General features: G+C 42.6%; 1 protein-coding gene across 2 annotated transcripts in view; it reads left to right on the forward strand.

Annotated features, from left to right (window-relative positions):
• Positions 1–3763: 3763 nt before the first annotated feature.
• Positions 3764–15636, forward strand: part of efhd1 (EF-hand domain family, member D1) — a 98818-nt gene continuing 86945 nt past the window's right edge. Inside the window, exon 1 of one of the 2 annotated variants that reach the window (XM_067994698.1) lies at positions 3764–4139. In XM_067994698.1, the coding sequence (XP_067850799.1) occupies positions 3844–4139 (296 nt within the window). In that variant the 5' untranslated portion in view covers positions 3764–3843. Of the gene's footprint in view, positions 4140–10644; positions 10738–15636 lie in introns of those variants that run through there. The other variant, XM_067994699.1, reaches the window with a different exon arrangement.

Consider the following 15636-nt stretch of genomic DNA (forward strand, 5'->3'; position numbering starts at 1 on the left):
GTGCTGAAATTTCTTAAGGATGCTCACCTGCAATTAGGTCCCACACCGATATTTCTGGTAAGATTACAACTGCACTTTCAAATTCCCAACTGTCTAGCCTTAGGCCTTCCATTCATCATGACATTTCTGCAGCTACCGATCTGCTCAATCACAACCTCACCTCCACCTTTGATGCCCTTGTCCCCATTAAACCATTACTCTCTCTCACCCTGGTCATTTCCCCCTGGTACGGCCCTCATCTCTGCTCCCTTAAGTCTAAGGGACGAGACTTGAACGTTTATGCCGGACAACCAGTTTAGCCATTCATTGCCAGATCTGGCTGAATCACATAAAGCACTATCGGGTCCTACTCTCCTCTGCCAAAACTGCTCACTATCCCAGGATCATCCTGGAATGCAAAGATAACCCCCGGCTTCTCTTCTCCACTACAAACCGTCTTCTTAAACCTCGCTTCCCTGCCCCCTCCACCCTCACCTCCAATGAAAAGTGCGAGGAGCTCATGGACTTCTTCGCCACTAAGATTAAGACCATCCTTTCAGCTGCCTCTGCCGCTTCCCTCCCTTCCCCTAGCATCATTCTCTAGGTTCTCTCCTATCTCCACTCATGCCCTCTCCAAGCTCATCTTGACCATGAGACCCACCTTGTGCTCCCTTGACCCTATTCCCACCAAACTGCTGACCACCCAACTTCCCTTCCTGGCCTCAATTTTAGCTGATATTGTTAACAGTTCCCTCTCCTCAGGTACTTCCCACTTCGCCTTAAAATCTGCCGTCATCAACCCCCTCCTTAAAAAACCCACCCTTAACCGTCTGTCCTTGCAAACTATTGCCCCATCTTCAACCTCCCTTTCCAATCCAAAGTCCTTGAACGTGTTGTCGCCTACCAAATTCATGCCCATCTTTCCCGCAACACCATGTTTGAATCCCTCCAATCAGGTTTCTGTCCCTGCCGCTTTATTGAAATGGCCCTTATCAAAGTCACAAAAGACATCTATGTACTGTGACTGTGGTAAACTGTCCCTCCTCATCCTTCTCGACCTGTCTTCAGCCTTTGACATGTTTGACCACACCATCCTCCTCCAATGCCTTTCCTCCATTGTCCAGCTGGGTGGGACTGTGCTCGCCTGGTTCCATTCTTATCTATCCAGTCATAGCCAGAGAATCACCTGCAATGGCTTCTCTTCCCGCTCCCGCACCATTACTTCTGGAGACCCCTAAAGATCTACCCTTGGCCCCTCCTATTTCTCATTTACATGCTGCCCCTCAGCGACATCATCCGAAAACACATCAGATTCCCATGTACGCTGACGACACCCTGCTCTACCTCACCGCCACCTCTCTCAACCTCTCCACTGTCTCTCATTTGTCACACTACTTGTCCGACATCCAGTATTGGATCAGCAAAAATTTTATCCAACTAAATATTGGGAAGACTGAATCCATTGTCTTTGGCTCCATCACAAACTCCGTTCCCTAGCCATTGACTCCTTCCCCCTCCCTGGCCACTGTCTAAGGCTGAACCAGACTGTTCGCAAACTTAGCATCCTATTTAACTATGAGATGAGCTTCCGACCACATAACCGTTCCATCACCAAGACCGTCTACTTCCATCTCCATAACATCACCCGTTTCCGCCCCTGCTTCAGCTCATCTGCTGCTGAAACCCTCATCTATGCCTTTGTTACCTCTAAATTCAACTATTCCAATGCTCTCCTGGCTGGCCTCCCATTTTCCATCCTTCATAAACTTGAGCTCATCCAAAACTCTGCTGCCTGTATCCTAACTCGCACCAACTCCCGTTCCCAACGTAGGTCGGTGAACACAGGGGTGAATGGGACTTGGTGCGAATTAGGGCATGCAACTTTGGATGAGCTCAAGTTTATGAAGGATGGAGGATGGAAGATGGGAGGCCGGCCAGGAGAGCATTGGAATAGTTGAGTCTAGAGATTACAAATGCATGGATGCAGGTTTCAGCAGCAGATGGACTGAGGTTGGGAGGTGGGGCGGGGGGGGGGGGGGAAGACGGGCATTGTTACGCAGGTGGAAGTAGGCGGTCTTGGTGATGGAACAAATATGTGGTCGGAAGCTCATCTCAGGGTCAAATAGGAAGCCAAGGTTGCGAACGGTCTGGTTCAGCCTCAGACAGTGACGAGGGAGAGGGATGGAGTTGATGGCTAGGGAACGAAATTTGCTCTGTGCTTCCATTTTATTGTCTCTAATAAATTCAGTATTACTTGATATGTCAGCATTGCTCAGTTGGTAGCACTCTTGTCTCTGGGTCAGATATCTGAGTTTGGACCAACTCCAGGACTTGACTGCACTCCAACGCAATACTGACCAAGTTCCAGAAAGTAATCAAGCGTCATTCTGACTTAAAAAAAAGAAAAAAATAATACTGACCGAGTGTCAGAGAGAGTCCTTCAGATGAAATGTTAAATTGAGGACATGCTTGGCTCTTCTGGTGGTTCGGATAAGATCCCATTGTCCTGGTCAATATAATGCCCTCAAAACACCACTGCCGCAAAAACAGATGAACTGGCCATTCATCTAATGCTTTCAGCTGCCTAGGCCCTAAGCTCTAGAATTGCCTCCCTAAAGCTCTCTGCCTCTCTACCACTTTCTCTCCTTCTTTAAAACGTTCCTTAAAACCCTGCCTCTTTGACCAACCTTTTGGTCACCTGTCCTGATATCTCCTTATGTGACTCGGTGTCAAATTTTGTTGGTAACGCTCCTGTGAAGCACCTTGGGACGTTTGACTAAGTTAAAGACCCTATATAAATGCAAGTTATTGGCATTGTTGTTTTGGGATCTTGCTATGTGCACATTTGCCTACATAGCAACAATCATTACATTTCAAAAGTATGTGAAATTTTTTGAGATGTTTCTTTTTTTTTATTCGTTCATGGGATGTGGGCGTCGCTGGTGAGGCCAGCATTTATTGCCCATCCCGAATTGCTCTTGAGAAGGTGGTGGTGAGCCACCTTCTTGAACCGCTGCAGTCCGTGTGGTGACGGTTCTCCCACAGTGCTGTTAGGAAGGGAGTTCCAGGATTTTGACCCAGCGACGATGAAGGAACGGCGATATATTTCCAAGTCGGGATGGTGTGTGACTTGGAGGGGAACTTGCAGATGGTGTTTTTCCCATGTGCCTGCTGCTCTTGTCCTTCTAGGTGGTAGAGGTCGCGGGTTTGGGAGGTGCTGTCGAAGAAGCCTTGGCGAGTTGCTGCAGTGCATCCTGTGGATGGTACACACTGCAGCCACTGTGCGCCGGTGGTAAAGGGAGTGAATGTTTAGGGTGGTGGATGGGGTGCCAATCAAGCGGGCTGCTTTGTCCTGAATGGTGTCGAGCTTCTTGAGTGTTGTTGGAGCTGCACTCATCCAGGCAAGTGCCTATTAAGCTGCAATATAAAAACTCTTTTATAATTTACTTTTTCTATAATTTTAGAACAGAAAATGATTACCTGCGGAAAATGTTAAAAATGTTTTTTTATTCCTCAATGGGTTTCCTGAATGATGTAGATAAAATGCCCACACGTCCTTTTTGAAGGAGGTATAGCCACCAGGATGCTGTTTTCGAAATGTTATCACAAACCAGCACCAATCCTCGCTCTAACTCCGAGTCAAGATAACATTCCCCACCACCTCGGGTCATGATGATTGGTTACTTGAGGATGTAGCGTTATAACACATAAGCCTTTTTATTGGTTTGTGAAACTATCAATCAGATCGGCTCCACCCCCGAGTTATAAAGCAGGCGGCGGCTACGAGTTCAATAAGTGTTTGTAAGTTTCACAGTTTGGTGCTGTGTCAGTTTCAGGGGGTCCTTGAAACACTCACGTGGAGACATGGCATCTGAGGAGCTGGCCAAGAAACTCCAGCGCCGTTTGATGCTGGAGATGTCCACAGAGGATGCAAACGGTGAAATACTAGAGAATAACAATTATATAGATGTGGGTGTGGACGCAGAGGAGAAACCAGTCACAACCAATGCAGACACCGAGCTCTCCGCTAAACTGACCAGGAGACTGGGTATCAATGAAGGGACTACAGAGCCCAAGCAAGCTAAAGTGTTTAACCCTTACACTGAGTTCAAAGAATTCACCAGGAAACAGATCAAGGACATGGAAAAGATGTTCAAACAGTGAGTATAGGTGATCCTGTCAATTTACATTTAATTTCTATGTCCATTTCTGTTTTCCGATTCATGTCCTTGCCAAATATTTAGTATGTTCTGTCCCGCGATGTAAAATCTCAGCACGATTAATCATCGAGAAAATTCTGATATTTATACCTGGCCTGTTCACAAGTTTTTCTGAGTTTTTTTTTTAATTAGCGGGGAGTCGCGCTTGTCTTTCTAACAGTGGAAGTCGTGGAGATATTCTCAATAGTTAAATGAACGTTTAGGGTGCTTTTTAAAAAAATCTTGCTAAAAGGAGTTACAGACAATGCTGCGAAATAATGCTGTCAACTCCGCCAACCTGAGCTGGCTGCAAATGGAATCTGAGGATCCGTCCGTAACGTTTCTGGGATGGGATCGTTCTGCTTTTTAAAGTGAGTCTGTACTGGGAAATCACGACCCCAAAAGAGCGGATCGTTCAAATTACCCCTAGTCCGGTGAAGCTGTGGCACAGTACAGCTACTGTCCGATCGGCACTAGGCGGTTTCCAATAAGGAAGCACCTGTTCTTTAATAAATGACCGGAGTGGGATCTAAATCGTATAGACCTTTCTCAGCTACCTAGTTGAGTTCTCTGGCCGAAGTTTTATTTTACCAGGCGTCTGCTACATCGCTTATGATTTTTATTAATTACGTTTCTAATTATTTCCTGCCAGTTTTGTACCGTGGTGTTAATTTCGCTTGCTGCAGTGTAAACTTTCTAGTGGTTAATAATGCAGATCTGAAACTTGCTCGGGACAGGGACCAGGACTGAGACTCATTAAACGTGACTGTCTCCATCCCTGGGACATTCCAATTTCAATGATCCCAAATCGGAGGTGTTAACTGTATGTGCAGGCTCCAATTTGTGCTCTATGGATCACATTGTGATCCAATCTAAAACTTTGATTTTATCCAAATTAGTAATGGTATAACCTCGTAATATTACACGGCACCAATCAGACCTGTCTAACCTTTTTTTATTCATTCATGGGATGTGGGGATCATTGGCGAGGCCAGCATTTATTGCCCATCTCTAATACCCCTTCAGAAGGTGGTGGTGAGCCGCCTTCTTCAACCGCTGCAGTCCGTGTGGTGAAGGTTCTCCCACAATGCTGTTAGGTAGGGAGTTCCAGGATTTTGACCCAAGGACGATGAAGGAACGGTGATATATTTCCAAGTCAGGATGGTGTGTGACTTGGAGGGGAATGTGCAGATGGTGTTCCCATGTGCCTGCTGCCCTTGCCCTTCTAGGTGGCAGAGGTCATGGGTTTGGGTGGTGCTGTTGAAGAAGCCTTGGTGAGTGGTTGCAGTGCATCTTGTAGATGGTACACCCTGCAGCCACGGTGTGCTGATGATGGAGGGAGTGAATGTTTAAGGTAGTGGAGGAGTGCCAATCAAGTAGGCTGCTTTGTCCTGGATGGTGTCGAGCTTCTTGAGTGTTGTTGGAGCTGCACTCATCCAGGCAAGTGGAGAGTATTCCATCACACTCCTGACTTGTGCCTTGTAGATGGTGGAAAGGCTTTGGGGAGTCAGGAGGTGAGTCACTTGCCACAGAATACCCAGCCTCTTACCTGCTCTTGTAGCCACAGTATTTATGTGGCTGGTCCAGTTAAGTTTCTGGTTGTTGGTGGGGGTTTCGGCAATGGTAATGCCGTTGAATGTCAAGGGGAGGTGGTTAGACGCTCTCGCTCTCTCTCATTGGAGATGGTCATTGCCTGGCACTTAAGTGGCAAGTAACATTCATGCCACAATCAGCCCAAGCCTGGATATTGTCCAGGTCTTGCTGCATGCGGGCATGGACTGCCTTATTATCTGAGGGGTTGCGAATGGAACTGAACACTACAATTATCAGCAACATCCCCACTTCTGATCTTATGATGGAGGGAAGGTGAAGATGGTTGAGCCTAGGACACTGCAGGAGTTACTCCAGGGCAGTGATGTCCTGGGGCTGAGATGATTGGCCTTCAACAACCATTACCATCTTCTCTTGTGCTAGGTATGACTCCAGCCACTGGAGAGTTTTCCCCCTGATTCCCATTGGCTTCAATTTTACTAGGGCTCCTTGATGTCAAGGACAGTCGCACTCATCTCACCTCTGGAATTAGGCTCTTTTGTCCATGTTTGGACTAAGGCTGTAATGATGTCTAGAGCCGAGTGGTCCTGGCGGAACCCAAACTGAGCATCGGTGAGCAGGTTATTGGTGAGTAAGTGCTGCTTGATAGCATTGTCGATGTTTGCCGTTGTACATTCAGACTTGGTGCTGGTGCTAATTCAAATTCGTGAGTGCTGGTGCATGTATATTAAAGTAAACAATATTCGAAGTCCTGCTATGCACTTGCAAAGAGTATAAAAGGGCAGGGTCATAAGTCTGCCTTTGTCCAGTTTTTATTTTTAAAAGACAGTCTAGCAAAAGGTGGGAAGTGGTGTTCCACAAGGATTAGTGCTGGGACCACTGTTGTTCACTGTTTACATAAATAATTTGGACTCTGGAATCTGTAATAAAATTTCAAAATTTGCCAATGACACTAAATTGAGGGGCATCGTTAATACTGAGGAGCACTGTGACAAAATACAGGAAGATGTTAATAAACATGCAGAACAGGTGAGTAATTGGCAAATGAATTTCAGTATGAGGTATTACATTTTGGTAGGAAGAATTAGGGGGCCACATACTGCTTGGATAAGAGTCTAAATGGGGTAGATGAGCAGAGGGATCTGGGGGTTTAGATATACAAATCACAAAAGTGATGCAGGTTAATAAGGCCATTGCAAACCAAGTGCTGGGGTTCATTTCTAGAGGGATAGAATTGAAAAGCAGAGGTTATGTTGAACTTGTATAGAACCTTGGTTAAACCACACCTTGGAGTACTGTGAACAGTTCTGATCTCCATATTATAGAAAGGATATAGAGGCACTGGAGAAGGTGCAAAAAAAGATTTAATCGGATGATACTGGGTATAAGTTCTCAATTCTATCAGGAAAGATTGAGCAGGCTGAGGCTCTCTTCTAGAAAAGAGAAGACTGAGGGGTGACCTGATAGAGGTCTTTAAGATTATGACAGGATTTGTTAGGGTAGATGTAGAGAAGATGTTTCCACTTGTGGAGGAGACCAGAACTAGGGGCCATATATATGTCACTAATAAATCCAATAGTGAATTCAGGAGAAACTTCTTTACCCAGAGAGCGGTTAGAATGTGGAACTCAAGGAATAGTTGAGGGGACTAGCTTAGATGCATTTAAGGGGAAGCTAGATAAACACATGAGGGAGAAAGAAATAGAAAGATATGCTGATAGGGAGACAGGAGGCTTGTGTGGAGCATAAACACTGGCATGGACCTGTTGGGCCGAATGGCCTGTTTCTCTGCTGTATGTTCTATGTAATTCTATGGCTCTTGGTATGAACATAACATCTGTCTCTGGTGTATGCATGTCATTGTTATGTATTCTCTGAATACATTGCTTAGTTGGCATTTTTGTAGTGGGCATAATGTATCAGACTAAATTCTTCAGAAATCCTTGTGGCAAATAACTTTTTGGAACAAAAAACTCTTCAGCTTGTTTGCCCAAATTTGAAACACTCCAGCAATCATCTTGTCTCTTTTTAATAGAATAGTTGAAATTCCAGTACTGGAGAGAATCTTTCTAATTCAGATCCAACCATGCATCCCAGTGGAACAGTCCTACAACTGACAAATGCATAGCCAATAGATAAACTTTCTACATTTAGAGCATATACATGTAGATCACCTGATCTGTTCTGCACTGAAACCTTAGCAGCCTGTTCATTCTGAATGCAGCAAAGCACTGGTGTCACCTGTATCCACACCTGATTGTATTACTGGAAAGAGGTATAGTGACATCTTTAATACACCTTGCTGTGATTCTTGATGAACTACATATGGGATTAGCATTCACTTTTTATTTCATTAGCAAATGAGACACCAAGTGTAACTCAAAAGCAAAATACTGCAGATGCTGGAAATCTGAAATAAAAACAGAAAATGCTGGAAATACTCAGCAGGTCAGGCAGTATCTGTGGAGAAAGAAACAGTTAACATTTCAGGTCGATGCCCCTTTGTCAGTTTCTGACGAAGGGTCATTGGCCTGAAACGTTAACTGTTTCTTTCTCCAGATGCTGCCCGACTTGAGTGTTTCCAGCATTTTCTATTTTTGTTACTGAGTGTAACTCACTGGTTCTGTACTGTTAACTGCTGGCAGGAATGAAACCTTGTGTCTGTGGCCCTTATTAACAAGTCATAGCCATCACTGACCATATCCTTGTATCCCTCACCACCCATATTCCTCTACATACTTCATCTGTCCCCGGGTAAAAATTCTCTCCCAAGTCACTTACAACTGCACTTTCTAAATCCCAGTTGTCTAGTCTTTGGCCCACCATTCAGAACAATACTTCTGCAGCCATTGATTTTCTCAACCACTCTCTCATGTCTACCTTTGATGCCCCGTTCACTCATCACCTCTGTGCTCGCTGACCTACATTGGCTCCCAGTCTGACCACCTCGATTTTAAAATTCTCACACTCCCATTCTGGTTATTCCCTCTAGTACGGTCCTCATATTCACTCCCTCATTTACAAGGGGCACAGACTTGAGCATCTCTGGTGCACAACTTATTTAGCCATCCTTAACCAGATCTGGTTGGACTACATTGAAGTGTCATTGGGCCTCATTCTAATCTGCCAAAACAGGGCAGTACTCCAGGAATATCCTTGAACACAGATAATTCCTGTTGTCTTTTCTGCTCTACAAACTCTTTCTTTCTCCTTTTTAAACTCCTCACCCCTGCCCCCTCTACCCTATCCGCCAACAAGTACGAGGAGCTCATGGACTTCTTTGTCACTTAAGATTGAGACCATCCGTTGTACTGCTTCCCCCGCCCCCCCCAACACACACTTTTTTTCCTGAACCCGTCTCTCTCCTATTTCCGCTCATGCTCTCTCCAAGCTCATCTCATCAAGGAGATCCATTTCCTACTCCCTTGATCCCCATTCCTACTAAACTGCTAACAACCCAATGTCCCTTCCTGGTCCCCATGCTAACTGACATTGTAAATGGTTCCCTCGCCTCAGGTATTATCTCCCTCTCTTTTTCAAAACTGCTGTGATCACTCCTTCCTCTTTTTAAAAAAAAAAAAATCTTTGACCCATCATTCCTTGTAAATTACTACCTTTTTTCTCCAGTTTTTAAGTGTGCTGTTGCCTCCCAAATCAATGACCATCCTTTCTGCAACTCGTGTTTGAATCTCTCTCCAATCGGGTTCTCTTCCTGCCATGGCACCAAAATGCCTCTGACCAAAGTCACAAAACATCCTCTGAGATTGTGATGCATTATCCCTCCTTAACCTCGCTGCAATCTTCAATATGGTCGACCACACCATCCTCCTCCAACACCTTTTCTCTATTGTTCAGCTCAGTGGGACTGCCTTCGCTTAGTTCCACCATTACTAATCCAATTGTATCCAGAGCATCTCCAGCAATGACTTCTATTCCTACACTGTTCCCTCCAGAGTCCCACAAAGATCTATTCTTGGCCCCTCCTCTTCCTCATCTACACACTGCCCCTTGGCGACATCATCCACAGATGTAGGGTTAGCTTCCACATGACATGCTGACGACATTCTGTTCTATCTCTGACCCCTCCAGTGCCACTGTTGCCCGACTGCTTGTTTGATATCCAATGGTGGCATGAGCCACAATTTCCTTCCAGGAACTGGTAATGTGAATAATGAATTAAATGAATAGCTTTGACAAGATTGCAGTTTTGAAAGTGACTAACTGCCACAGTCCTAGGTTGTGGCTTTAATGTGACTTAGTCCAAATTCTAACAGCACGGTTGTCTAAATGCCTTGGTAGTTGTGAAATTTGTCTTGCTTTATGTAACTTTTTGTCATAAAATCTCTCTCTCTCAACCTGTTTGGAGGCTGAAGCCAGTGGTTTATCTAAGTGTACGGTATGGTTGTAGGCTTCAACATGTGGCATAGATCTGGTGAATTATAAGTTTGTAACCTATATTTAGATGGGGAACTGAATTTTGTTGTGGAACTGCACACTTAATGCAGCTTATTATGACGCATTGGTCATTCGTCAGTTCATAAACTGCAAATGCTAATAAACAGGGATTTTTTTTCAAGCAATTGAAATTCTTCAGATTTTTGGCAGCTTTCCTATTGGTAGGAAAATAGTTGCTGCTGAGATTTTCTTTCAAGGGGAAACACCAGCTCCCAACTTGTATTGAGCACATGAAACACCTCCTCCTCCTCCTGTATCTAGATCCCAGCACTCTTTCTTGTAAACATTCCATCTACACAGGAAAACCAGTTTGAAAGTGAATTGTTTCTATTTGAGTGAGGAGCCTTTTGTCCCGACATGACAATGTCCTTCTGCTTGAAAAGCATAGGGTCACCTATAAATATCATACAAAGCTCTCCAGCTTTGAAACAAAAGTTACATTTCCTTCTCTGTCACTCTGTTCACGGTGATCTTCTGCACAACTCCCAGACTTTATGTAATTTCAGCCATGGATGAGGGGATATCATGACCTGGTGATTGAGGTGATATGTTGGTCAGTTACTGTTATCATAAGTGGATTTAAAATTCTTTACTGTGTAGATTACATAACTAATGAATTAATATCAAGGATTGGTTTTTTTAAACTCTAAGAGATTGGAGCCTTGTGCTGTACAAAGCTTCTCATACTCAATGTAACTGCAGCAATTGGAAGTCTTTTTTAAATCTTGTTTCAGGAGCCTAATTTCAATTATTTGCATTAGATTTCAGACTTCTGATTGCTGCTTATTTGAATGTTTCATCAGGCTTTTGCTGATTAGATCAGATGACATCGCAGTTTTATTGATGTGTCAGATTGTTATGCAATCACTTTTTAAATTCTGAACTAAACTACTCTCCTGTTTTATTTTTCCTAATGTGCAATGCAAATATAGTACAGCCAAAATGTAAAATAGTGGATTGTAATGTGCTGATCATCTAACATTATAGAATTTTAATTGAACAAACCTCCAGCTCATGTCATCATTTTTACCTACACTTGGTATTCAGCAGCATCATGTCAGTCTACATTGTCAGTCCACGACAAACTCATTGCTATGAATTCACACTGTCACTTGTAAACCACATGTGTGAATGGAAAATGTACTGTGCCCAAAACTGGGACATTCTGCATTATTGATACATCAGTGCTTAGAATATGGTAGGTTTCACTGGGTCTGACCTAGAAATTTTGTTTTTGGTAAATTTAAGAAGTGTTGGCCTTGTTTTTCAAGGCCATGTGGCCATATTGTGGGGAGGAGGGGTGCAGGTGGTGATGGGGAGAGATGCTCCCTTGCTGCTCTCCCTTGTTCAGTTGCTGTAGCCTCCAAGTATCTTTTAAACACTCCCTTATTGCATTGTTTGAACTTTGAAAGTTGAAGTATGGTGCTTTGACTTCGGTAGGTTCAGTTTATTTTTTTTAAAATCTGTATGATTTGCTTGCTAATTAGTTAAGAAAATTGTTGGTGCAAGGTCTTGATGGTTTGGTACTTTTTAAGTGTTAGTGTGTAACAAACTGTTTAAATTGCTAGTTTCACTATTCTATATATAAGCTGATATTGCCCAATGAAGTGTTAACAACATAACTTACTGTGGGAATAAAATTAAACCTGCAGTGCATTCACACTACAAAAATATAGTGCTGGTGCAAAGTGCCTTTGACTATGTACCAATACCAAACTTGTGGAGTGTAAATCAGGTATCAATGCCTGAACTGACTGATGTAGTGGGATTACATCCTCCATGGAGTTTTGCTTCATTGTCAGGTTGGGCTCTGACTTCAGATTCAGGTTGCACTTAGTACGTCAGTGTAAAGTGAAACTGGTTCTCACCCATACTATAAAGCTGTAGTATAAATACATCTTTTAGAATTGTGATGCAGTATTATTGAAACATGGGCATTTTTTCTTCCCACTTTAAAACAGTCCCTGACACCCCTAGGTTTATTTATTTTCTGAAATTATGAACCTGTTAAAATAAGTTAGCAACTTTAATCTCCTGAGCAAGCGATAGGTAATCTAGATATAAGACTAGAGGAAGTGGTGTCCTAATTAACAGATGATCCTAAAATAGACATAGTAAATAATTGAGGACCAAAGGAAACTGTATGGGGATATTGATGACCTCCTATAACCAGGACCAATGATTTGCAGTGACTGAGTCAAATTCCATTATAATGTGGGACATTCTATTCTGCTTACCTTTTTTAGGCCTGATGGTTTATAGGAAGTGAATAAGTCAAATTCCATTTTTAGCTTTTTATTTTTAAGGACACATTTATTGCCCATTTCAAGTTGGTGAGAATGTGGTGATGTGCTTTCCATAGTGAATCTGTTTACAGCAGACAGCATTAAAATTCTACCACATAATGTGAGATAGTAGCATCATATGTAGGCTAGACTAGACAGGGTGGCAGATTTCCTGGGTTTTTACAACAATCTAGTAGCTTTCATGGCCCACTTTTTTTTTGTTTCTCTCTGGTGTTGGCCCACAAATCACGATTCGTTGAATTCAATGTACAACTTGCCTTGATGGGATTTGAACTCCTGACCTCTAAGTTGCTGGTTCGGTATCATAAACAACACAACTTGACCTCATAATTCCATGAAAAAGGTGTTTACCAGTGTTTTGTGATTTCATTTGAAACAAATCTCCAAACAATGGCCTTGCTAATAACCTGTCTAGTCTTGACCCAAAACTACTTATCCAGTTATATTTTATTTAGACCAGCCATTGAATTGAACTAAAAATTGGACGCTTTTCAGATTGGATCTAAATGTTCATACCATCTTATTACTAAAGGATTACATTTTATGCTTTTAAAGTTGCCCCTGTTGAAGATTACTATTTTAAAAGTATATAATCTATTGGTAATGAGGTGTGCTCCATTGTGCCTTAAGTCAGGGCAAAGGGAAATTCTGTTCTTGATCTCAACATTGACAACCAGGTGTATTTATTTAAAGTGATGGGTGGTTGTGACATAAATCACATATTTTCCATCTTGTGCTGCTTATCTTATGGAGTCAGCATGTTTGGTAGTCCATTACATCCTTCAGGGTTTTATAGTGAAACTGGTAGCTACATCGTATACAACACGAGGGGAAACTATTACTGGAAAAAGGACTAATGTACAGCAAGCTCATCAGCATGGGATTTTTTTTGATTCGTTCATGGGATGTGGGCATCGCTGGCGAGGCTGGCATTTATTGCCCATCCCTAATTGCCCTTGAGAAGGTGGTGGTGAGCCGCCGCCTTGAACCGCTGCAGTCCGTTTGGTGACTGTTCTCCCACAGTGCTGTTAGGAAGGGAGTTCCAGGATTTTGATGAGAAAAGGCAATTCAAAGTACCATTCAAGCTTGTAGAATGGGCGTCAGAATTGCCAACTATTCGAAGGTGGGAAGTTCAATGTGTCCTTTTTCTTTTTCCTCCTCCTCACCCTTGCCCCTGAAGTCCATGTGATAATCTGTGAATGTTGGGTCCAAAATGCTGTGGTATACAACTTTTTATACCTATTTTGTTCCACAATGTGTCCTAGATGTCTCAAACCAATGAGTGGCTGTGCTTCTCGGAGGATAAAATATTGGAGTTACCCACGCTATGCTCCCATCGTAGCTGGCTTCAGAATGGCTTTCGCAAAGCCAGGGTGCAGGTTACTAGTGTGTGCTTTGAGGGAAGAAGGGAAAATGTTTTGTCACAAAATGCAACTTAGGACCTTCCATTGCAGTAAAACTCTTGAATAAACTGAGATTGGGACTAATGATGGTTAACGCTGTTTGTTTTAAATCCAAAACAATACTTTCCCTTCCTCCACTGAGTGTTTGGAAATGGTAGAATAATTCAGCCAGGGCAAAGTCAAATTTACCCCAGGGAAGGACTATAATCTAAAATCTGTGCTCTAGTTCCAAGTATATCAATAGTACCTGGAACACAGCCCAGTAAATCCTGAAATAGATTTCTGCATCTGAGCAAAGATACTGACCAACTTAAGTAAATTCACAATGTATGAAGATCCTGATATAATGTCCCTATAGACAGCCAATTGAATTATTACCTCATTGTTACCAGTTGAGGAGCAGCGAATGACTAATGTGAGCCATGATCAAGATTAATGGGCACTAGAGGCTGTTTTCTTTTATTTTAAGTTTAATTTGCAAAAACTTGCCCCAAAATTGGTACACACCATAAAGATAACCCAAGCTTTTTTATCTTTATTTCAAATAAAGTTAGCAGAACTGTACACTGAACAAAAGCTACTGACTGCTACTGTTCTGTCTTCTCTTCCATAACCCTAAAAGCAAAAGTGATAACTTATTACAAGCATGCAAAGTAGTCTCAACTTGTGACATTTTATGCGTGATCCATTTGCATTTGACAGTCTTCACACTGGACAGGAATCAATGCCATTCTGATTGCCTGGCTGCTTGTCTCCTCTTCTCCTGTACCCCACCTATTCAGCACAGTTAGTACATCTTGTAATTGAGTTCCTGCTTATTCACCAAATTGAACTGTAAGTCACAATTTTGTAATTTAACATTTAGTGGTTCCAATTCTATAGTTTTCCTTGTATTTTAAAGAGGCACTGGCAGGAACTTCTGATTTAATGGGCTTCATTTAACATTGAGGCAAATTTCTAGCCTCGGGTAGAAGTTTCCTTTATTTTAAAATGCCTTTCAAGTCCAATTAATTGTCAGTGTGTTTTTTCTCCCTCCATTCCTGTGCCAACCCAACCTACTCATTTAGATTTACCTATTTTGTATTTTTTTCTTTTTATAAAAATGCGCATCAAACTTGCCCATTCCCAATTATTCAGTGAGCCATGTGATCCACTTCTTTCGAAACAACTAAAGGAATCAGTCCAGTGACCTGAATTTAGTCCTATTCCATTCCTTCAGGTTAGAATGCATCTGTCTTACTAAAATAAAAACGGCAGTACACGACCGGAGGCGCATTTGCCTCTTTCCACAAAGAAGCTGTTTTTGTTTCCTGCTGTGACTGGTTGTGGAACTAATGTGGCTGGAACCTCTCTTGCCTGTAGTTTAGGCCTTTGAGTTCTACCATGGCTTTAATTTTGCAAATGCCTTCAATCTGAATGCCCAAATATTGAGCTCCAAGTTTTTTTTTTAAATCACACACTTCTGGGCAGGCTAGAATTGTGATGTAAACTATATTGAACCAGATTGGCTGGAATTCTTGACAATAAAGTCACCCAGTATGACCTCATCTACCAACCATGATTTTTTTTATATAGAAGCTTGCAAATCATTGTTTTCGGTTGATGCTGGTCATGATTAGCTATTGGATTCCCTTGTTAATGTGCTGATAGTATCACTTCCAGTTGCCTCTAATGCTATTCTCCCAGCAAGAGTTCAGTTAAAATTGCATATGTAGCTCATTCTATTTTACTGTGTAAAATCAA

The sequence above is a fragment of the Heptranchias perlo genome, chromosome 13 (assembly GCF_035084215.1).
Source record: "Heptranchias perlo isolate sHepPer1 chromosome 13, sHepPer1.hap1, whole genome shotgun sequence".
NCBI lineage: Eukaryota > Metazoa > Chordata > Chondrichthyes > Hexanchiformes > Hexanchidae > Heptranchias > Heptranchias perlo.